Source organism: Hippocampus bargibanti, linkage group LG12, assembly GCF_051943395.1.
Source record: "Hippocampus bargibanti isolate YZ-2025 linkage group LG12, ASM5194339v1, whole genome shotgun sequence".
NCBI lineage: Eukaryota > Metazoa > Chordata > Actinopteri > Syngnathiformes > Syngnathidae > Hippocampus > Hippocampus bargibanti.
In genome coordinates, this window is record NC_142745.1 from 14,957,346 (window position 1) to 14,981,308 (window position 23,963).

General features: G+C 42.2%; 2 protein-coding genes across 2 annotated transcripts; both read left to right on the forward strand.

Moving 5' to 3' along the window:
- Positions 1–1,203: 1,203 nt before the first annotated feature.
- Positions 1,204–9,398, forward strand: ccndbp1 (cyclin D1 binding protein 1). The gene is made up of 11 exons (XM_089011263.1): positions 1,204–1,365; positions 1,633–1,692; positions 1,789–1,868; positions 1,963–2,044; positions 2,175–2,271; positions 2,341–2,414; positions 2,581–2,657; positions 2,730–2,989; positions 3,654–3,714; positions 6,794–6,840; positions 6,963–9,398. Exons 1-11 carry the CDS (start codon positions 1,275–1,277, stop codon positions 7,069–7,071), a joined length of 1,038 nt encoding a protein of 345 aa, XP_088867389.1. The 5' UTR covers positions 1,204–1,274; the 3' UTR covers positions 7,072–9,398.
- A 2,072-nt stretch (positions 9,399–11,470) lies between these two features.
- tgm8 (transglutaminase 8) lies at positions 11,471–23,369 on the forward strand. Its single transcript, XM_089011261.1, is given in 16 exon segments — positions 11,471–11,614; positions 13,509–13,682; positions 13,850–13,978; positions 13,981–14,079; positions 15,751–15,869; positions 15,970–16,098; positions 16,173–16,350; positions 16,484–16,619; positions 17,275–17,384; positions 17,492–17,607; positions 17,728–17,854; positions 17,923–18,062; positions 19,628–19,802; positions 21,045–21,208; positions 21,359–21,492; positions 22,915–23,369. Coding segments are annotated over 16 exon segments (2,103 nt in total). The 5' UTR covers positions 11,471–11,589; the 3' UTR covers positions 23,063–23,369.
- Positions 23,370–23,963: the final 594 nt, after the last annotated feature.

A 23,963-nucleotide genomic window follows, 5' to 3' on the forward strand; every position in this document is an offset into this window, starting at 1 on the left:
CAAGAAATGTTTTTTATATATGTAGCTGTATTGCATCAACCCATATTTACAGTACAAGAGTCCATTTTTTCCCCACATGTGATTATTGAGAATTGAGAAACCTGACAGTAGTCGTAGGAACGAGGGGCCGTACCTCTCCTTGCTGCGTGGGTGTAATAGTCTCTGGTTGAAGGAGCTACCCAATGCTGTCAGGGTGGGCAGCAGGGGGTGGGAGGGCTTGTCCATCCTAGCTTTTAGTTGAGCAAGTGTCCGTCTGTTGCCCACCTCCTCCAGAGAGTCCATCGAGCAGCCCAGGACAGAACTCGCCCTCTTGACCAGGCGCTCCAGTCTTTTCCTGTCCCGGGTGGTGATGCTGCCTGACCAGCAGATATTCCATAGTGGATGGCTGAAGCGACCATAGAAAGTGTTTCGGAGTGACCTCTGAACCCCAAAAGAACTCAGTTTCCTGAGGGGGAAGCGGCCACTGTATTACATACACCTAACGATTTGCAATTGGTTTTGCAACCAGTTCATCCTTTCGCCCCAAGACGCTTGGCATAATCCCCAGCACACCCGCGACTCTCGTTAAGATTATGGATGGATGGATATACAGTACGTAATTGGATCTACGGCAATAATTTTAACCTTCGGTCAAAAGTGAGGGAGGCCCTCTGCTTCCCCCTCCGGTGGTGAAGCGTGAACTACCGTGCGGGAACTGACAGTGGCCATACAGGAGGCGACATCGTGTGTGGCATATTGGGAGACACAGCGGTCGTCATTACGGGTGATAATGTGCAACACAATAAGCTAATGATACTGTAACGGTGTAACCAAAATTAGTGGGTAACCTAGCGGCGGACATAATGTGAGACATAGTTGGCAACAATACACAACAATGCAGCAGAGTGTGAGGTAATGTATGTCTGGGTGCAGCACAAATCCTGTCTTCTATTTCCTATCTCATTACCTGAAACAATCTGTCTTCCTCCAATACACACTTACGCACGCACACACACACTTGCCTCTGTCCTCAGTCCCCCGTCTCCCGTTTCCCCTCACTGAGCCTGACGCAGGAGACTTATAAATGTCATCTTTTTGGGACAGAAAAATTCATACACATAAGACATTCCATAAATTTCCACAAGAGGGAGACAAAGCCACCACACGATCCAGCTTAACGCCAGCTTCCGGTTGTACGTCGTCTTTACCGGTCCCCATGAGAAATACTGCGGCTGCCAAACCTTGGTTCCACAACAACGCGTCTGCCTGAAACTGTTTTGGTTGGGGGGACCGACATGGACGCGCAGGACAACGCGACGCAAAATGTCGGTCTGACTCTCCGTAACCTGCTCAACTCCGTCCAGTGCGTCACGGCTCGAGTTCGAGGTGAGTTTGGCCATCTTCGAGCCCGGTAGCTAAGATATGAGCTAAATGATGCTAACATTAGCATAGTTAGCAATGTCAGGCTACGTGGTGTAACGCGAAGATAATCAAATGTTTGCTCGTTACTTGATAGAACAATTATTAAAAAGCGTATTTGATAGTGACATGCCCCTTCGACATCGTAATAACATAAGTGACACATTGATTGGGTCTATTTGTGCCCATGGGCGGTATGAAGCGCTAACGCTAACATTTGTGTTTCTGCCTCAGACGGAGAGTCCAATGAGCGTGACGGGGACTTCAACCTCTCCAACTTTTGGGAGTGTTTGAGTTGAGTACTTCAGCGCCAGAGCCATGATAATAAAACCCGTTCAATACAAATGGATACCTGCAACTCCAAGCCTAATTATATCCTGTGTGTTGCAGACCAGGCGGTGAAGGCGGTTTCTCAAGAAGCCACCAAAGTCAGCCTGGCCTTCTCCAAGCCGCCGCTGCCGTCACAACAAGTTAGTTAAAGGAGTATTTTGGGAAGATGTGACAGGATCTTCTGGTTCATAAATAGTTTTTGTTTGTTTTTATGGGTCTGTTTTCTGACCGCAGGATGGTGAGCAGCTGTCCGACTCTGTCCTCAAAAGCGTTCTCAGCCTCGCCACCATTTATTACTGGCTTCCTAAGAGCCAAGGTAATAGTTGGCAACTGACACAATCTCCGGCTTTCGGGCAACAATACAATTTTATGTCAAGTTCTTCATGAAGAGTTACGGGAAATGGCATGAAATATTGTGCTCTTTATGTCTTCTCTTTGTTTTTTAGGTGTCAGTCTACGTCAGCAAGTCCGGGATGCCACCGTGCAGGTTCTGGAGGGGCTGATGCAGCTCCTAGAGGTCATACTTACTTCGCCATTACAGAGGTACACAGAAGGATATCCGGAGAAGGTTTTGGGTTGGAGAAAGTGAAGAACTGACTCGTCTCCTCCTAGTCTGACACAGGAGCAACTGAGGTCTACAGGAGGTGTGTGGTCAGCATGTGACCGCTTCACCTGCTTACCTCAAGGTTAGTGTGTATCACCTCCCAAATTACATAAATTACCGGCAGTAACTCCCTATAACTACCTATGGACTTAGCTAGACACCTACCAACCTGCCTAACACTTCCAATTTATCTCTGTACATCCCTTCCTACTTAACCAACTCTTTTAATATTGATATTTCATTTCCAGACAATAAGGCTGCAGTGGTGGTAGTCCTAACTGGGCAGAGCGGCATTATCAAAGACGCCATTGAGGAGTTAGAGCAGGTAGAAGCCGCTCACACTGCTGCCCTTGCGCGCCACTCCACCTAAACAGGAACGTCGGCGTTGATCGACCAGGCACTAGCCGAGGCCCACGATCCTTTTGCGGACATCTTGGACGAGGAAGACGACGGCGAGGAGCTGCGAGACAACCGGGACACGTACTGGTCGGAGCTGGACCGCCGCGTGGTCGCCACCTGCCAGGGGATGATGAAAGCGGCGGCCGCCTGCTTGAGGAAAACGACGGCGGCCGTCAGGACCCACGGGGATGCCCAAGCCCTGCAATGCGTGGCTCAGCTAGACGACCTTGTGGACGGCATCAAAGAAATCAGCCCAGGGTACACATGCCGTCCAACTTACAAACACACCGAACGTATACCCCCCACCCCCAACACACACAGAAAATATTTGAGGAAAAAGTACTTTCACCCACACACATTTTCTTGCGCTTGCCTCATACAGTCAGACCTCGGTGTGTGAATGTCTCCGTTTTTGACCAATTGTGATTTTTAACCAAAAATGTTTTTTTAATGCCTCGGTTTACAACTGAAAATCGATTGTCGACCAAACTGAGTGCACCTGAATGCACCACTTGACTCCCCTCCACTTCCTTATATGTCACTTCCTTGTGTCACGTCTCATTGTGTCACGTCTCATTATCCTCATGTAGTGTTCCATTGTGAGCAGGCGTGTTTGTATTGTTCAATCATGATTAAAAAAAAGCAGACATTGATTATAATGGGAAATGTCTCGGTTTTCAACCAAATCGGTTTTCAGAAGTTTTTTGGAATGGATTATGGTCGAAAATTGAGTTTTGACTGTATTATGTACCATTTGAAAGCACCAAAACAGCTTTTCCAAAGTATAAAAACAAAAATGCTTCCTGTTAAAAAAAAAACATGTCTTGAAACGTCAACTGCTGTTGTCAAAGATAACCAAACCACACCTACACACATAAGCATGATTCTCGTATTTATTGTTTTTTTTATATATTTCTTACAGAGTTGATGACCTGGCTTTGTGTCTGTACCCACCTTTGGACTACAACAGTGTGGACGATCATGTAAGTATGCAGCGTTCACGCACATGCTCATCTACAAATGCGCACGCAGGAACAACGGATGCTTCAAAATTAAACTTTTCTAAACTAAACTAAAAAAACGGCATACGAACACACATCCACCCTGGGAAGGAATGCAAGTGGCTCGCCTGCAGATTCTTGTGGTTTGTCGCATGAGTGATTATCTGAGGCATCAAATATAATGAACCTTAAAGGGCAACCAACGTCACTTTTTTGTTTTTTAACTGACATCAGAAAAACGTTTTATAGCATCTAAAATACCCAAAACACGCAGTATGATATTTTTATTCAAATGCAAAACACCAATAAAAATGACTTAAAGTGTCCAAAATCTGCAAAAAATTGAGCTGCGAATTGGGCATTTTCAAAAAGTCCGGCCCCCAGTTCGTGACGTCACGCCAAGACGTCTTGCATTGCTGGAGAATAAAAACAATGGCTTCAGATTCGGATAATATGCTTTCTTGTTACACATCCAGTTATGAATATGATTCAAATAGTTCTGAAGAGGAAAGCATACATGTTTGCCATCGATTAAAGAAGTCCTTCCGTGTCATTTTGAGGCATCTGGACTGCAATGTAACGTCCCACAAAAGAGGCAGAAAAATGGCGACCAGCTCCCGTGAGGAATAAATCAGCCCGTTTCCACAGGCTGATACATTCCTTGCATGGTATTGATTGATACCTGTTGATTATGCAAGAAGTTCTCGTAGGCAATGTGGAGTCCAACATTTCCTGTTCTGCGTGGCCCTGGTCATCTAAACGCAATACAGAAGCTCCCCTATTTACGAACATTAAAGTTACGAACAACGGTACATATGAGCATTTTTGTAGTAACATGTAGTATTCTCTCCAGTTGTACATGTACATAACTTTATCGAGCGTATATTTTATTACATATTTATTTTTCAGTACAAACCAAGACAGGTTACTTATACAAGCCTTAAAGGACAACCGACACCATTTTTTTGTTTCCTAACTGACATCAGAATTTTTTTTTAAAGCATCTAAACCACAGGTGTCAAAGTCAAGGCCCGCGGGCCAAATCCGGCCCGCCACATCATTTTTTTCGGCTCGCGAAAGCAAATCAAACTTGTTAAATTCCATGACGATTGCTAAAATCTGAGCCAAAATTTCATATTTTTGGATGTCAACCACAATAAAAGTCATTCTTGACTTCAGATTTCAGTTATTCATTAATTTGCTGTGTGCTCTATATGTAATATTTGAAGGGATTTAAACATTCTAATGGGTTCCCCAAATTCATAACGGCCCTCGAGAGGAAACCATAACTACAATGTGGCCCGCGGCAAAAAAATGACTTTGACACCCCTGATCTAAACTATCCAAAACACGCAGGCTGATATTTTTAGTCAAATGCAAAACACCAATAAAAATGACTTAAAGTGTCCCAAAACTACTTCAAAATGACCCCGGAAATTGCAAGTTTCAAAAGGTCCCGCCCCCATGTTCGTGACGTCACGCCAGGACGTCTTGCCCTGCTCTAGAATCAAAACAATGGCTTCAGATTCGGTGAAGATGCTTTCTTGTTCCTCATCCAGTTATGAATATGATTCAAATAGGTCTGAAGAGGAAAGCATAAATGTTTGCAACCGATTAAAGAAGTACTTGCGTATCAATTTGAGCCGTCAGGACTGCAATGTAGCGTCACAGAAAGTGCACGAGATGGCGCCCAAGCTCCATTGGAAATGGGTTGATTTGTCTGCTGGGAATTAGTGTCAACTCGTATCAAATAGTATTCTTGGTGCAACACACAACGATTCACCATCGCGTTATTCATTTGTTTTCCTTCTAATTTCGCCATCAACACAAAGTTTTCAGACCTAACAAAGTACCCAAAATGCATTGTGTAATCGCTTTCTCGCTCAGGGAAACCCCTGACCGAGAAAGCACACACACACGTCATCAACTCGAAAACAAGACTTCCTGAATATTCAGCGCGAGTCTTAAAATGTAAACTATATCTATATGCAGTGGAATCTTTGTAAAATACGCTCAGTAGAAGTCATTTGAAGTAATTTTACAAACTGTGCACACAACTTCTCCGGAGGCGTCGGTTGTCCTTTGAACATACTTATATCAACCTTAAACATACATATCTAAGCCTTACACATGCATGCCATACAAAATATACCACTGAAACAACTTACGAACGAATTCACCTTACAAACGACCGTTTGGAAAGTATCTCGTTCGTAAGTTGGAGAGCGTCTGTATTCGTATTGTGGAATATGATGTAAGCAGTAAAAAAAAAAATACAAATCCACTGGTTTGGATAGTTCGCAAGGCACCAGTTTTCCAAGTAGAGATGTGACGGTTGAGTGGTTCTGCTTTGCCTTGCTATATCTTCTTATTTATTTATTTATTTATTTATTTATTTATTTGTTTGTTTGTTTTATGTACTGTAGTTCATCATGTTAGGTGTACTTGTTTTGTGTGTGTAAGTGTATGATATTTTAATTGCAGAGCCCTTTTGAGTTGCATTTTAATGTCAGAAAAGTGCCACATAAATGCTTGATGGCTTGATAAAACAATTGCGCTGTCAGGCGCCATCTGGTCAAAATGGAGCCACACCTCATCATGGAAGGCCTATTACGACACCGTCAACCGTAAATTAAACCACTACTATGTGAAACTGGTCCAAAAGGTTTCATTGCACAACTTGCCGAGCGCCGTCAGTATTTTGATGCGGCTGCAAACCTGTCATCATTTTATTTTATTTTAATTTTATTTCATTCATTCACAAAGTTTTAAACCTTTGGACGTCTTGAGAGAGACAAGGGAGGAAAAAAAGCTTTTGATTAAAAGTTAATTTTGAAATAAGTTAATTTCTTAATGACTACACATAAACATTTGATGCCCAAAGTCCAAAATAATTTTTGCTGTGACCTCAAGTCACACATTTCCGCACCTTCTTGAGTGTTTCAGTAAGCCTCTTCCATGTTTACAGATTCCACTTCTCTTATCATCTACACAATGATAACACGGAAGATCGCTGTCATGGGGGCAAAGCGATAAATGTCTTTTTAATTTTTTTTTGCAGGTGACAAAACTAGCGACGCTTTTGAAGAAAGTTTTTGCCACAATCAGGTGAGGGCCATTTTCTTTTTTTCACTTCATCATATGAATCTGAATCTGACAATGCCAGAAAGTATTTCCGCGTTAATTATCCATCATTTTCCCGTACGCCGCTTTCTCCATCCCCAAAACAGGTCCAGTCACATCTGTGGTGAAACTGAACTAACGTGGGTTCAGTTCCTCAATGGAGCTGTGGACCACAACCTGCAAAAAGCCAAGGATCTCCTTCATCTGGACACCTAGTGTGTGTGTGTGTGTGTGTGTGTGTGTGTGTGTGTGTGTGTGTGTGTGTGTGTGTGTGTGTGTGTGTGTGTGTGTGTGTGTGTGTGTGCGTGCGTGTGTGTGTGTGTGTGTGTGTGTGTGTGTGTGTGTGTGTGTGTGTGTGTGTGTGTGTGTGTGTGTGTGTGTGTGTGTGTGTGTGTGTAGGCGCGTGTAGGTGCGTGTAGGTGCGTGTGTGTACATCCACTCACTGAGTGTCAAAGAATGTGTGCACTTGCAGTTGTGTGTTAGTGCAGGCATGCTAGCTGGTGTGTGTGTATGCGTGTGTGTGTGTGTGCGTACAGAGTACAGTGAGACCTCAACTTACGAACTTAATTGGTTCCCAGACAGAGTGTGTAAGGCGAAAAGTGTGTATCCCAAAAAAGTTTTTCCCATTCCCTGATTGAAACCATTAAAATGGGAATAATCCGTTCCCGGGTTTCCATAAGATATACTTTTCAACTAAATAAGCCTTAAAACTACACACAACATACCTTATTCTATGTATAATAAATGTGCTATTGTATTGTAATGAAAGAAATACACTGCATTGTGTCATAAAGTCACTTTATTTACATTTGTGATGGTCATTGATGGCTTGATGGAATGGCGTTGGAGGTCGAAGGTCAAAGGGAATTGCTGTTTGGAAAGAGAGGCACATTGCATGAGGACTGTAATTAAAGAAATAAACTGTGTTGTAAAATAAAGTTCTACTTACCTTTTTGATGGCCGTTGATGGCTTATGGAAGGAGAGTCACCTTCCATAAGGACTGTTGGTAACTTAACCTCTGGTGTAGCTTCTCCTCTTTTTTCTTTGGAGACTCCTCATCATTTTTGCTGATTAAAAACCTCTTAATTGACACCTGTTGCTTTCTGACTTGTAAGGTCTTACGAAGCTGAGGCATCACATTATTGTTCATCATGTTGATGATTGTCATAGCCACAGTCTTTTCTGAATGGAACTGTTCGGTAAAAGCCTGCACATCATTCCACTTTGCCAACATTGCCTTTATGAGCTCACTTGATGCTGTAGCCATGTCCTCCTCAGATGTTCTGTTACTGGCTTTAAAAACCTCAATAAGCGCCGAACTTCCAGGTTGGCGCATGGCAATATCGGCGTGAATTAGCCGTGCTTTCTCGCATAAAATAGCTTTACTCACGCTGTCGCCGGATAGCTGCTTTTCGTTAATCCAAGTTAACAGAAGTTTTTCAACTTCTTCGATTGCCCGAGACCGTCGCTTTGAGAACACAGAAACACTTTTTGCAACAGACGCACCTTTGATGGCTTTTCTGTTCCGGAGAATGGTAGCATAGCCGTGCTCGGCCACTAAGTCACACAAACGCACACCTCGTTCGTATTATCTCCTTCTCAGCGACTGTGATTTTATTTAGTCTTCTTGGGCTGAATACGAGCCTGTGGTGGTTTTTTTTTTCGGTCCCATCATAGTAAAATTATCAGCAAAAAGCTCCAAGTAGGCGATCAACGTGTGCAGTCAATGAGAGGGGGTGTGGAAAGTAGCGCCGGCTGGAGCGCTGTTCGGTCGTGTGCTTCCGCCGAAGATCACTCCGCCAGATCCGAAGGTCGTGTGCTTGATGGACCGGCCGTGGTGGATGTGTATTATGAAAATAGTGCTTATTATAAGGTTTCATTTTCATAAATTTGACGTTCGTAAGATAAGGTGTTCGTAAGTTGAAGTCTCACTGTATTTTAACTCTTGGTTCACAATATAGAAGACATCGTTCTTTATCATCTGCGCGTCTGAGATTTTTTTTTCTTCTTTTTTTTGGGCGGGTGTTAGCTGAATAAATTGATTCGCCAAACGTCATCAAATTATGTGTTCATCTCGGTGGAAATTCACATAGAAATGGAGTTATAGCTGTGATTGGGGAAGGGGAAACAGAATTTTGGACTTGACTTGAAATTTGGTAGGCATGCATATCGTGAGTAGAGCCAGTAAAAAAAATATCTTGAGAAATCGTGTCCGAACTAACCACGATTGTTTCTCTCTGACTTTTCATCAACAGACTTCCCTTGCGGGAATGTTTTTAAAATTCAGCTGCAGACACAAGTTGCCTACAGCAATGTGAAATTTGGAATATTTGTCTGATGATGAGGTAGACCCACAAAAAAGCCATGCCTCAAAGAAAACAGGATATTTTGCCATTTTTGTTAGAGGGGTACTTTTTGAATGAGTCAGTAGTTTTTTTTTAATTCGCCCCTAGAACTAATTTAATTAACTTGGCAACATGAAATTTGTTTGGCATGTCTATCATGAGTAAACTGACAAACGTAAATAAATAAGACAAAAGATTTCAGCTACATTGGTATTAGGTGGTTCATTTTAGGGTCATTTCCATCTTTTGACCATTTCCAGAACTCCTCCATGGAAGTCTTACTCATTGAATATAACGACCCATAAAAAATCTCAGAGATCCATATGTGAAAACACAGAAACTCGGCCACATCAATTTAAAGAAGACATTTTCAGACCATCTCTAGACATACTTGATTGACAAACATTTCCGACTAGATGTAATTTTTCAAATTCAACGCATGGAGCCAGTTTACACCAGCAACTTAAAATTTGCTCAACCTGTTTATCCTGACTAAACCCACCCAAAAAGTCAAAAACGTTAGTCTGAAGTGAACATTTGAGGCCATTTTGGCTATTTGGACTTAAACATAAGACCACCAAAAAGTTTCAAGGAGTCCCACCCAAATAAACCCACATTAGTTCGAGGTGGACAATTTTAGGTCATTATAAACATTATCCGCGATCCTTAACTCATTCACTGCCAGTCGTGCCAAAATGTGTTCACCCCAGTGTCAGGGTTTTTGTCATTGTCACTTGAGTACCAGGACCCACACAATTGTGGGGTTTTGGACTCCATAAACGTTCAATCCAGCCTTAAAAACCTTATACTCTCTTCACGTCTGTGTAAGCTCTCAGTCCTACAGGAGTGGTCCATCGATGAAAAGGTTTCTTCAGCCGTCATCTGTACTTCTTTGAAGGTGTGGGACTACAACTACAAAGAGTCCTTTGGTGACACAAAATTCCTTCTTTTTTCAAACCGATAAACACTTTAAGGCAAAAATTAGTGCATTCAAAAGATAAGCTGCCGAATGAAAAACAAAGTAATGTAGTTTTTTTCAATACATTGTAAAATAAAAAATGTAAAGAGCAATACATTAGGGAGACGAAACAAATTCTCAAAAAACGACTTTCTCAACATCGCAGGGATAATACTAGTGAGCCTCAATCGGGAGTACATATGCACCTAAAAGCTAGCAACCACTCATTTGATGACAATGAGGTTAAAATCTTAGCGAAAGAAAATAGATGGTTTGATGGTTTGTATCGTTCGTACAATAGACTTCTTAGGCAACATAGGCTTGGTTATGCTAATGATGTGATACCAGAGAAAATGGCACAATCAGTCCAGTCGTAGACCCCATACTCAGGCAGGACAATAGAAGTAATCAGCGTAGCCGCAGGGAGTAGTCCTCTGCTCCCCCCAACCTGAGAGCAGGGACCAATCATAGCAGAGTCTGGTACCGCTACCGCTGGACAGTACGGATATATATAGGGCCGAAACTACCAGCAAAAGATTTTAGTTCGCTGATGAAGCCACTTGGATAAGAAGCGAAACGTCCGACACCTTCAAAGAAGTACAGATGACGGCTGATGAAACCTTTTCATCGACTTATACTCTTTTTCTTCTTTCAAAAAAAAAGAGTTAATTCCTAAATTATGTTTCTGGAGTTGTCTGAGCTTGAAATTGGGGCGGCTGTCCAAAATACAATGCAATACATACATATTGGTTTATATAGTGCTTTATCAACAGCTCAAGCTGGAACAAAGCGCTAACATGGAAAAAAGGGAAATGCTGCCCCCTTGTGGAAAAGAAAAAAAACATTGCCAAAGGCAATGGCCAGCGCTTTATCGGCACCCAACCATGAAAAAAAAAACAGAACAAATTCGGAAATGGCACCCGACGTCATACTTTCAATTCACGAATACATTTGTGAATGGCAAAGGAGTTAAAAGAATCCTCTCTTGAGATTATATACATTTGAGCGCTTTGAAAGGCGCCTAAAATGTAATGTATGTTTATTTTTATTATTATTATTATTACAAATCTGAAGTGTGTATATAAAATTGTTCATTCCCATGCCATGAAACAACCCCAAAAAATGTGTTAACCCAAGGAGGCCAGAGATTGACTAAACATGTGCGTGATGCAGCCTCGTCGGGCTTTTCGACTGACAGAAATGTAAAATGATGGCAGCCACTTGACTGTTAAGTCATGGAACAAGATGTAATGTCGAGACCGCTTGGTCGCAAGCCACAGGGGTGTGATCTGAAGACATTTGGAGCAGTTGAATGTGTTGAAAACCTGACTGACTGGATCCCGAGAACTGATAAGAGGTGCCCGGCTCGCTACGCATTGCAAGTATTTACCTGCTTTCACCGTCATCGTGCTGCTGAGAGAAGGGGCAAAATGAGTTTGCCATTCAACAATTCGGGTGAGTCAAAAATAATGCAACTCAACACCCAAATCAACCAAAAAAGACAAAAAGTGGATGTTCTTGCACATGTTGGTGTATTTTTAACTCATTTTATGGTGCTCTCGCGTTTTGATGTATAAATTGGACGGGAATCACAAAGTTGATACATTTGACAGTGGTTGCAGTTTAGCCTGTGGGGGGGATTTTTTGGGACAACACTGTCTTTTTTCAGTTTTGATTTCACCTGAATGAAAGATGGGGATGGAAAACATCAATAGTGTTTACCTCCTTGCATTCCTTTTTTTTAATAAATGTAAAAATATGTTTAGTGCATATTTATTTGTGTGTTTATTCATTCATTTTTTGTTTATTTTTAATTATTTATTTATCTAGTCATTAAATCTGTACACCACATTTTTTTCCTTTTCCACTATTTGAGATTTAATGGCAGGATCTGGCCTAGGCTATTTTGGTACTTTTTATCTTAGCGAGAAGGCGGGGTTGACCCAAAGGTGATGGGCGGGGGGGGGGGAGGGGGCACAGGGTGCACGCCCTCGCTTGCATTAAGCATTCACGCACCCACGCAGGCATTCACGCACCCACGCATGTAGTCCACAAGTTTAATGCAAAACGCCATAGATGGGCTAATGAAAATTCCAGAGTCGCAATTCTGCAGATTTGACACGCACAGATTGTTTTATTTCCAGTGAACTCATTCACTGCCAGATGTGTGCAAAAATGTATCCACTGAAGTGCCAGGGTTTTTGTCATTTTCACTCGAATTTCAGGACACACAGAATATTGAGTTTTAAACATTCAATGCAGAATAAGAAACCTTAGACCAGGGGTGTTAGTCATTTTTTGCCGCGGGCCACATTGTAGTTATGGTTTCCTCTCGAGGGCCGTTATGAATTTGGGGAAGCCATTAGAATGTTTAATCCCCTCCACATATTACATATAGAGCGCACAACAAATTGATAAATAAGCAGTTTTCAAATCTGAAGGAAAAAAATAATGGGACAAATGTACATTTTTGGTCAGGCTTTATCAAACATCATGCAATTTCACAGGTTTGATTTGCCTTCGCCGGCCAAATAAAATCATGTGGCCGGCCAGATTTGGCCCCCGGGCCTTGACTCTGACACCTGTGCCTTACTCCATTCTTTCATCAGAAAAAAAACAGTTAATTCCTAAATTATATGAATCTGGAGTTATATGAGCTTGAAATGAAGGTGGCTGAACAAAATACAATGGAATACATACATATTTGTTTATATAGCGCTTTAACAAGAGCAGAAGCTTGAACAGTGCTAACATGGAAAAAGGGGAAATACTGCCCCTTGTGGGAGGGAAAAATATTGCCAGAGGTATAGTCAGCGCTTTATTGGCACCCAAACATGAAAAAAAAACAAAACCCGAACAAATTTGAGAATGGCGTCATACTTTCAATGGTCATATTTTCAATTCACGACTAAATTCGTGAATAGCAGTAAATGAGTTCAAAATAAATGCCACATGGGTTTTTTCTCTGTATACAGAAAAAAACTATTAAGCAGTTAAAATCCAAATCTCACCTGAGATGACGTCTAGCATGAGAGACATGCCAAAGTTGTTTTTATTTTCCTGTGTTCATTCTTATTACTGTCAAGATGTCAACAGCAGCAGTCACACGGTCAAAATGTTTGCTTCTAGAAAATCATTTAGTTACGGTTAATAACCCCTTTGTGTGAGAAGTAAAACTCATATGGCCCCAATAATATGCAGCATGTATATAAAACAAGACACTCACACACACAAACGCATGCACAGACATATCCATGCTATCAAAAAAACTTGTTTTAAGAATTTAGGTCACTTGAAGTATTTTTTTCACCTATAATGGAGCAGTAACTATCTCTTCTTTTCACGTCAGTCTTCAGGGGTGTGGACGTTCACGCCCAGCACAACCACGGCGAGCATCACACCAGCGAGCTTCCTGATGATCAGCTGATTGTCCGCAGGGGACAGGCTTTCAAGGTCACCTTGGAATTGACCAAGCCTTTCAGGGAAGGTGTCGATTCCCTCGTCTTTAACGCTGCCACCGGGGGTAAGCGCTCGCTTGACCGATTTGCTAATCAATTGAAAAGAGGTATGAATTGTGAAAAAGCGGGGATTTATTGAAAAATCCCATTTCGGGTCCAATTTGGTCAGCTAAGTAGGTGATGCTAAGGATGCTAACTGACAATGCGCTAAAGTGTCAATCAATCCCAATAGGAAATCACGCTTCGGAGGTGAATGGCACCTCGTGTCACTTTGGCATCCCTGCTTCGGCCAAAGTCGCTTGGACCGCCAAATTGGACTGGAGCTCGTCGGCCAATAGCTTAACGGTACTCATTACGCCCCCGTGGACGCCCCAATCGGCAAGTACACTTTAAAGGCCACCCTGTGGGAGGAGGAAAAGATGATCACCACCTTTGTGCTGCTCTACAACCCTTGGTTCTCTGGTATGCTCCTCGGCTCACGTGCTCGTATCGACCGACTGTACCTTCTTCAATAGTTAGCGACCAACCTACTTTTTTCAAGCAGCATAAAAGCAGAAGGAGGTTATCGTAGTTGACAAAAATGAACAAATCACTGCAATTGAAAAAAAGCAAAAAAATAAAATAAAATACTCTGAGCACGATATGTAATCGGGACAATCAACGCATGCAAATGCAGACGCTCTCCTATACTTACAAGCATTCGAGTTACGAACAACGGCACATACAAACATTTTTGTCGTAACATATGTAGTATTCTCACCAGTTGTACATCTACATATCTTTATAGAGCATATAGTTTATTAAATGTTTATTTTTCAGTATAACCCAATCCAGGTTACTTATACAAGCCTTAAACATACATACTTATATCAACCTTAAACATACTTCTATAAGCCTGAAACATACATTTCATACAAAATATAGCACTGAAGCAACTTATGAATGTCACGTTTTGCAAGGTGGTGATGGCGGGTGCGGATCCCAAAAAGCAGGCAGGAGGGAGCAGGAGGTTGTTTGACAAATTGTATTAAAATAAAGGTCAGCAGGAACAAAATGTAAAACATCAAAATCATCTGAACAGAAAAAATACAAAGTAGCAAAAGAAGGCCAAAAGTAAAAGTCCGCCAAGGTTAAACAAACACATGCACAGCATACACAATGCATGCAACAAACATGCAGCAAACAATGAACCGACACCGGATGGTCGTGCCCGGTGTCCATTTAAGTGTCAGTGATTAAAACGACCAGCATCTGCGAGGCTGCAGGCAGGGCTGACGTCGCTACCCGTTGGTCGCCAATCTGATCGGGGCGACCAGCACCAGTGCAGTCTGCAGGCGGGGCCGACAGCGCCCCACGTTGGTCGCCAACCAGATCATGACAACGAATGTATCTTGTTTAAAAGTTGGGGAGCGTCTGTACACAAATAAATCAGGGGATAAATAAATAAACAAATTGATAAATAAGTCATACATTTATACATTATTTATTACATAAATAATGAATATATAAAAATAAACAAATACATAAAAATACATAAATACATAAAAAATAAATACATACAATACATAAATAGAGATAGATGCCTGAAACATACTTATATAAATTGTAAACATACTTATATAAGCCTGAAACATGCATTCCATACAAAATATAGCACAGAAGCAACTTACGAATGAATTCACCTTACGAACGACTGTTTGGAACGTATCTCGTTCGTAAGTTGGGGAGCGTCTGTAAGGGAATGCAATTTGACGAAAGTTAAATGCATATATTATTTATTTATTTATTTATTTATTTATTTATTATTATTATTATTATTATTATTGGATTTTCCTTCATTAGTCTACAAGTGGAGAAATTTACATTTCACAGCAGTAAAGTTATGAAAGGAAGAGGAAAGGAAAGAATGAAATAGAAAAACAAAATACAGGAGCTGCTGGAAAGGCAGCCACTCTCACGAGGCCATCTTGAAGTCAAACGAACAAAAAAACTAAATAATAAAAAATAATAATAATTATTATTATCTACATTTATTTCCTTGATTATTATTATTATTATTAGTAGTATTATTATTGCGATTGTTCTTTATTATTTTATTTTTTTATTTTATTTTATTTTTTGGGGGGTATGCAGGAGACTCGGTGTTCTTGGGGGATGAGCAGGAGAGGCGAGAATATGTGCTGAGTGAACACGGAGTCATCTTTAGAGGAAGTTCAACTCACATTTTCCCTCTCAACTGGGATTTTGGACAGGTATGTCAATGACTACACGCACATGTCGGAAAATCGAGATCTTTGTATAGAGTGTGAATCTCCACCCATCCTCTTTGTCTTTTCCCTCCTTCCTGTTCAGTTTGAAGACGACATGGTTGATATTTGCCTCAACGTCCTGGACAAGAGTCTGCACTATAAAAAGAACCCCGCCAACGATCTGGCCTCCCGCAAAGACCCCGTCTATGTGGGGCGGGTGATCAGTGCCATGGTAGGTCTGGGACAGGAAGGAGCCACCCGAATCTCGACCGACTGTGCCGATGTGGCGCTCTCGCCCGGTTTTAGATCAACAGTCCGGATGACCGAGGTGTCCTGATGGGCAACTGGTCGGATTCCTTTGAAGGCGGCCGGTCGCCATCCCATTGGAGCGGGAGCCATGACATCCTGGCCATGTGGAAGAACAACAACTTCCGCACTGTCAAATACGGCCAGTGCTGGGTCTTTGCCGGCGTCATGTGTTCGGGTAACATCTCCGCTCCCGACGTATGAAACAAAGCTTCCGCCCCGGAGAGCATCTCCAAGCTTCTCTCCTGGCGGTGTGCTTGATTCGATTCCCCACCATGTTGCATCCCTGCTGAAATCTGTTTTCCCTCAAGTCATGCGCCTGCTGGGCATTCCCACCCGCGTGGTCTCCAACTTCTTGTCAGCCCACGACACGGACGCCAGCCTTACCATCGACGTCTACCACGCCGACCAGGGGGCCAAGCACAAAGAGTCCCACGACAGTATATGGTCAGTGGGGGGGGGGGGGGGGGTCAATGAGAAAGAGAGTGAAAGTGTGAGAGAGAGAGGGGGGGGGGGTGCGAGAGAGTGACAGACAGGGGGGACACACAGAGAGAGAGAGAGAGGGAGGAGGGGGGAGAGAGAGAGAGTGAATGAGAGGAAGAGAGGGAAGGAGGGGGAAAAACGGGGGTGGAGAGAGAGAGAGAGAGAGAGAGAGAGAGAGAGAGAGAGAGAGAGAGAGAGAGAGAGAGGGGAAAGACAGAGAGACAGAGAGAGAGACTGAGGGGGGTTAGAGAGAGAGAGCGACAGAGATAGAGAGACAAGGGCGGGTGAGGGAGGGAGAAAAAGAGGGACAGAGTGAGTGAGGGGAAGATAGAGGAAAGGAGGGGGAAGAAACAGATGGGGGTGGAGAGAGAGACAGACAGATTGGATTGGACAGAGACAGAGAGAGAGACATATAGAGAGGGGGGGCGAGAGGGGGACAGACAGGGAGGGGGAAACGGAGAGAGGGGGGACAGGGGGGTGAGGGAGAGAGAGAGAGAGAGAGAGAGAGAGAGACGGGGGTGGGGGGGACATAGACAGGCAGACAGACACTGACACACACTTCCCCATGCGCATTGTAAATGTTTCTGGAGCAATGTGGGTGGGTTGTGTGTCCCATCAGGAACTATCACGTGTGGGTTGAGTCGTGGATGAAGCGTCCCGACCTGAAGGCCAGCGGCAAATATAACGGCTGGCAGATTCTGGATGCGACACCGCAGGAGGCCAGCGATGGTCAGGCCTCATTCTGTCCTCCATGTCGTCTTTAGCTTCTCACTTAAATAACCTTCCAGCCGTCTTGTCGACTTCCAAACCTGTCAACTGGTTTTTCTTTGGCTCAGGCTTGTACCAGTGTGGCCCCTCTTCTTTGGTTGCCGTCTTTAACGGCGAGACCGAACTCCTGTACGATGTCCCCTTCGTCTTCGCCGAGGTCAACGCAGACTGCATCGACTGGCTGGTGAGGGCAAGCCATCGAGTGATTTGAAATTCGATGAATTATTTAAGTCACGTTACGCTCGTTTAATGGTGTACGTGTGTCTGTGTGTGTGTGTGTGTGTGTGTTCGTGCGCGTGTTCAGACGAAAGCAGACGGCACAGATGAGAAGATCTCATCAGACACCAAGCGAGTTGGAAAGAGCATCTCCACCAAGGCTGTGGGCTACAACAAGCGCCTGGACATCACCAGGTCATACAAGCACAGGGAGGGTGAGTATCCGGAACAGGTACGCAAGCACGCACGCAGTTGACAACACGGATCCGCTGGCGTGTTTCAGGCTCGGAAGAGGAGCGGGCTGTGTTCAGGTACGCCATCAGCGATGACAAAGACGCCCAGCCCGACGGAGGCACCTCGCATCCCCTTACGCCACCGACCCCACCCCGCCCACCGCCGCAGCTCGTCATTGAACTTGTAGAGGTTTGCCTTTCACGCTGACGCTCTTTCAAGGCCACAGAGATTATTATTATTTATTGATTCATATCTATTTTGGTTTGGTGGCAAGGAAAAACAATTTGATGCAATAATCAACTAAATATTCCTGCAGCTTACTGCGATGTTGTCTTTATTTCTGAAGTCCTACAAGAACTATTCAAGTTAGATTTTCCAGTCCTGATAATATTTTCTCAAAATAAATAATAAATTATTATGATTTTTTTTGCATAAAAAAGGACCAGTATAATTAATGTCCATTGAACTCAAGCTAAATAAACACACAAAATGAATAAATAAATAAACAAATAAATACATAAGTACATAAGTACATAAATAAATAAATAAATACATAAATACATAAATACATACATACATATATACATAAAAGAATACATACATACATACATACATACATACATACATACATACATACATACATACATACATACATACATACATACATACATACATACATACATACAGTAAAGTCTTGTTATATCGATATTCTTGGGAGTCGGGAAAAAAAAAAACATATAACCGGACTATCAATATATCCGATCCTGCGGCATGTAAATTTTCTCCTTGCGTTCATAGAAATAGTATCGTAATAAGCAATACAATCGATATAACCGATATCGATATAACGAGACTTTACTGTACATAAATAAATTAGATCAAGAATATTAAAAAGCCAAAAAATGATGACAAATAATTATGATCTGGAGTCCTACAATGTATTCAAGTTGGATTTTCGAGTCCTGCTAAGCTTTAAAATGATGATGATTATTATTATTTGCATTAAGGCAAAAAAACAAAAGGATCAGTATAATTAATGTCCATTGAACTGAAGCTAAATAAACACATACACAAAAACACAAATAAATAAATTAAGTAATTAATAAATGAGTAAATAAATAAACAAATAAATAAATAAATAAATAGTTAAAGCGATGAATAGATGAATGCATAAATAAGATCAAGAATATAACAAAGCCAAATAATGATTAGAATTATGATCAAGAAAATGCAAAAAAAAAGCCCAAAAAATGATAAAAGATAATTATGATGAAGAATACGTATGTAAAAAAAAAACTCAACCATTACTCAGGGCCGGCTCTACCCAATTTGGTGCCCTAGGCGAGATTACATTCCGGCGCCTCCAATACAATTCAATGAAATCAGCCAAATGAGCAATCACAACAGTTTAATTTGAGTAACAACAAACTCAACAGCAACAACAGTTACTCTGTCCAGTGTATCTTTCAACTAAAGACTAAAATTTGACACGTCTGGACTTCCTGGCAGCAAAGGCATCTATGGCGTCATCAAATGACACCTATATTTTTTCTAGACAGAACACACTAAGTGAGGGCACCAATTGGCATAGAAAATTATTATTTTCCCTCGAGGCCAAGAGGGACTGGCGGCGTGGCGGCGCACCTCCAGCAGATGGCGCCCTAGGCGACCGCCTATATCGCCTATGCCAAGGGCCGGCCCTGCCATTACTTACCCTGAATGGGACTGATTTTTCTGTTTTGGTGGTGGGGCAGACGTCGGTACCCGAATTTGGGGAGGACGTGCTGATGAAGCTGGTGATGAGCAGCGACAGCAGAGTGGAAAGGAAGCTCAGCATTCGCATCACTGTGGATGGGATGCACTACAACGGCACCTTTGTCGCCTTCATCCAGTCCGAAGTCAAAGAGGGGACACTTCAACCTTTCCGAGGTCAAAACTCTTAAAAACATCATCTTTGTGTTTAAGTTATTATGATGATTTTTTTCTTGAGCAAACCACGTTGAGTTATCTTAAACTTAAGCTATAATTATGTGACACCCCCCCCAAATACATAAAATTCTGAGCTAGATGATCATAGTACTTTTTTGGGTCAAAATCAAATTCAGCTTTATTGTCTTCTTCATGATCAGATTCATTCAGATCAGACATGTGATTTGATGTGGCTGACCAAAAACTTTTTTTATTTTTATTTACGTGGGACAGGAGATGTGAGACAGACTCTTCATCAATAGATGCTACAGCTTTGTGTTTGCTTTCAACATTTAGCTTGCAGCAGACGTGCACATTTCACCATGACGTCCCTGATCCACTGGTGAAAAGGACGCTTTGATTCTCCCCTTTTATCTAGAACTGCTTCATACAACAAATAGGGTGTGGAAATTAAAGCATGTGGCGAGGGCTTTTTCAGCTTTGTAATCATTTTATCAATATGAGTATATATTTTATCAAGATGGGCATATTGAGTCAATGACCAATTTTTCATGCCCTAATTTGAAAAAATGATTTGCAACAAATCACATTGTATCATCTCTCAAATTAAAGGTCCCGACGAGGGCCTATTTTGTTCTGCACTGATTTTCTCAAAATGTCTATATGAAGTGGGCAAAACATTTTTGGTGGGTCAATCTTAATGAAGCACAGGTCGAAAAGATAATTAAGGCTAACCACCCTAAATCTTACATCAAATTAAAGGTCTTGATGACAGCTTTTCATCCATTCATCCATTTTCCGTACCGCTTATTCCTCATTAAGGTCGCGGGGGGCGCTGGAGCCTATCTCAGCTGTCTTCAGGCACGAGGCGGGGGGCACCCTGAATTGGTTGCCAGCCAATCGCAGGGCACACGAAGACGTACAACGGTCACTCTCACACTCACACCTAGGGACAATTTGGAGTGGTCAATCTGCCTGCCATGCATGTTTTTGGAGTGTGGGAGGAAACCGGAGGACCCGGAGAAAACCCACACGGGTCCGGGGAGAACATGCAAACTCCACACAGGGAGGCCGGACCGGGATGCGAACCGGCGACCTCTGCACTGTGAAGCCGGTGTGCTAACCACTCAACTACCGGGCTGCCCACAGCTTTTCATATCTGGACTTATTTTGCTAATGAACTTTCTGATGATGACACATTGAACAAATTTTTTTTTCTTTTTTGGCTGGTAAATATTGCAGAGCTGTCGATACCCATTGTGATCCCCATGCGTTCGTACATCAAGCACATGATGAAGGCCGACAGCTTGAAGGTGTCAGCCGTGGTGACGGACAAGAAGTATCCCGACAAAAAGTACCTGGCGGAGGATGACGTGGTACTACGTGACCTTCCCGTCGAAATCAATGTAAATCCACCACACCAAAATTGCCTTTTATCCTCATTTGTATTGTTGAACCCCCCTGCACCCAAAAAAACTGTCTGACTGAATGTTTACAGTTATCATTCAGGAACTTGTTTTCATGATTGATGAAACAATGATTTGCTTGTGTGGCAGGTCTCCGGTTTTGTCCGGAAGAACCATAGGGCGGACGGAGAGGTAATCTTCATGAACCCCTTAGAGGAAACCCTAACGGACATGACGATGACCCTATCAGGAAGCGGACTATTGCGGCAGGAATTCGAATACAGGTAACAAAATCCTTGAGTAAGACCTTAACCAAGGCCCCACAATCCTTTCCAGGACAAGGATCAAAGTATAATAAAATCCGCCCAAGACGCCCATTTCTCCGACTGACTCAAAATTGGGTTGATGTGCGTCATAACGGGATGCGCGACGACAGAGAGAGAGAGAAAATGGCTTTCAACTTTGAAAGTTCAAAGGCAGCGTGTAGACTGCAATGTTAAAATTCCCATCAATCAGGCTCCACACCCGCACAAGCCATCTGTACATTTGATGCAAAAAACTATCAATCCAGCTAAACAGAACACAATTGATGAGGAACTAGATAAAATTATCGCAGAGAAAGCACCTCCAAGGGATCATTCCTCAAGATGGTGAAACAAGCCTATGTTCCTCATCAAGTGTTTAATGCTGATGAAACCGGCCACTCCATTCCATCAAGCCATTAACGACCATCACAAAGGTAAATAAAAAGACTTTATTGTACAGTACAGTTTATTTCTTTAATGATAATACTATAGCACATTTATTATACATAAAATAAGGTATATTTTGTGTAGTTTTAAGGCTTAGAAAATTAGAAAGTAGAAAATTATGTGTTATGGGGTCCTGGGAACTGATTATTCTGATTTTAATGGTTTCCTATGCGAAATTATTTTTTGGATACACACTTTTTGCCTTACACACTATGTCTGGGAACCAATTAAGTTCGTAAGCCAAGGTATCACTGTAACCAATAATGTGACACAACACAAAAGACACTGACAGTTATTCAATCTTAAGCACTTTCCACACCCTCTTTGTTGTATGAAGCAGTTCTAGATAAAAGGGGAGAATCAAAGTGTCCTTTTCACCAGTGGATCAGGGACGTCATGGTGAAATGTGCACGTCTGCTGCAAGCTAAATGTTGAAAGCAAACACAAAGCTGTAGCATCTATTGATGAAGAGTCTGTCTCACATCTCCTGTCCCACGTAAATCCGCTTCAATTCCAAGCCGCAAAAATGCCACATACGCATCGGCGCTCTGCGCTGGCGCTCCTTTTTTCTTATCGCGGGCTCCTCAAGCCATGCATCCATCCAGCCGCAGATTGTCCAACAGCAACCACCTTTCCGATGAACAAAGCGGGGCTGTGAAAATGCTGCCCATTACAGGCGCAAAAAAAGCACAATTGCCCCAGAGGTGTCCAGCGATGACAGTCAAATAGCACTGACATTCCTCCCAAATCAAAAACAGTGCTAGCATATTCGTGCTGCTGAAAACCTGCAACCGCTCAGCTGAGTCTCCTCCTTGATGAATGTGGTTGCCAAAAATGCTGAAAAACAATTTGTACCCGTTCCACATTTCACATTAAACACATAAATAAACAGGATTATATAATTGACATAATTGAAATGAATGTATTTTGTTGTCATTGTTTTTGTTCCCTCAGGCTTCCGGACTTGTCTCCCTCCAACCGTATCCGTATCCACTTTGAATTTTTCCCGTACAGGGCAGGCATCAAAATGCTGGTGGCCGACATCCATTCATCCATTTTTAAAGATTTCAAGGGCAGCTATGCGGTCAATGTCTGGCCATGAATCATCCTCTTTTAAAAATCTGCTCATGCTCTTATCATGCTCATATGTATTTGTGTGTGTATGGTGCTGTTTTGTTCGTGGTATGTTTTGCTTTAGCTTTCTTTTTTTCTGTGTTCTTAAGATGGTTTCATTATGGAATAAGAAACTGACATTAGAATGGGTCTCGTTGCTCAGTAGAAGATGAGTGATCACAATATAACAATTACTGACATTTTTCTATGGCGATTAGTTTGTTTTTTGTTTTTTTGTTTTTTGAAACGGCATAATGTACCTTGAATAAAGAGCTGAAAAATGGTGGGAATATTGATTACGGATTGCGTTTTGTTCAATCTGTTGCCCATTTTGTTGCGAAAACATTCCAGAAATCGATGCATTTTTTGGGACCGTTTAAAGTGTTAGCAAACGTCTCCTATTGTGCTCAAATATAACATTTTTCACAATTTATATTCTTGAAGCAGAAACGGCCGCATCAAACAGGCCTGTTGCCCAGGAAACTTGAATGCAATGTCCACCGGTCTTCTCTCTCACTGTCGTCATCCCGCGGGCTAACAAGTAGTGATGGGAATTCCAGCTCTTTTTATAGAGCCGGTTCTTTTGGATCGGCTCACCAAAAATGTGCCGGGCTTACACAATAATAATAATAATAATAATAATAATAATAATAATTTCATTGATAATTTTCATGTTTACAATTTATTTGACTTTATTTCTATTCTTGCGTGTATGTGCGCGCCAGTGACGTGCAGTCAGTGGAAGCAGGTGAGGCAGTGCCTCACCTGTCATCATGGAAAGCTGTCATGGAAATATCAAATGAAAAAATAAATTAAACAGTTAGATGTATTTAGTGATTTGTACTTTAAAGTTCTTGTCCATTTAACTTCACCGTTTTAGGATTTTTTTC

Bases quoted from the DNA above. Each gene is read 5' to 3' on its own strand.
- ccndbp1 (XM_089011263.1), top strand. From the start codon at position 1,275: ATGGACGCGCAGGACAACGCGACGCAAAATGTCGGTCTGACTCTCCGT. The intron at 1,869-1,962 runs GTTAGTTAAAGG...TTCTGACCGCAG, and splicing joins CGCCGCTGCCGTCACAACAA to GATGGTGAGCAGCTGTCCGA. The intron at 2,415-2,580 runs GTTAGTGTGTAT...TTTCATTTCCAG, and splicing joins CTTCACCTGCTTACCTCAAG to ACAATAAGGCTGCAGTGGTG.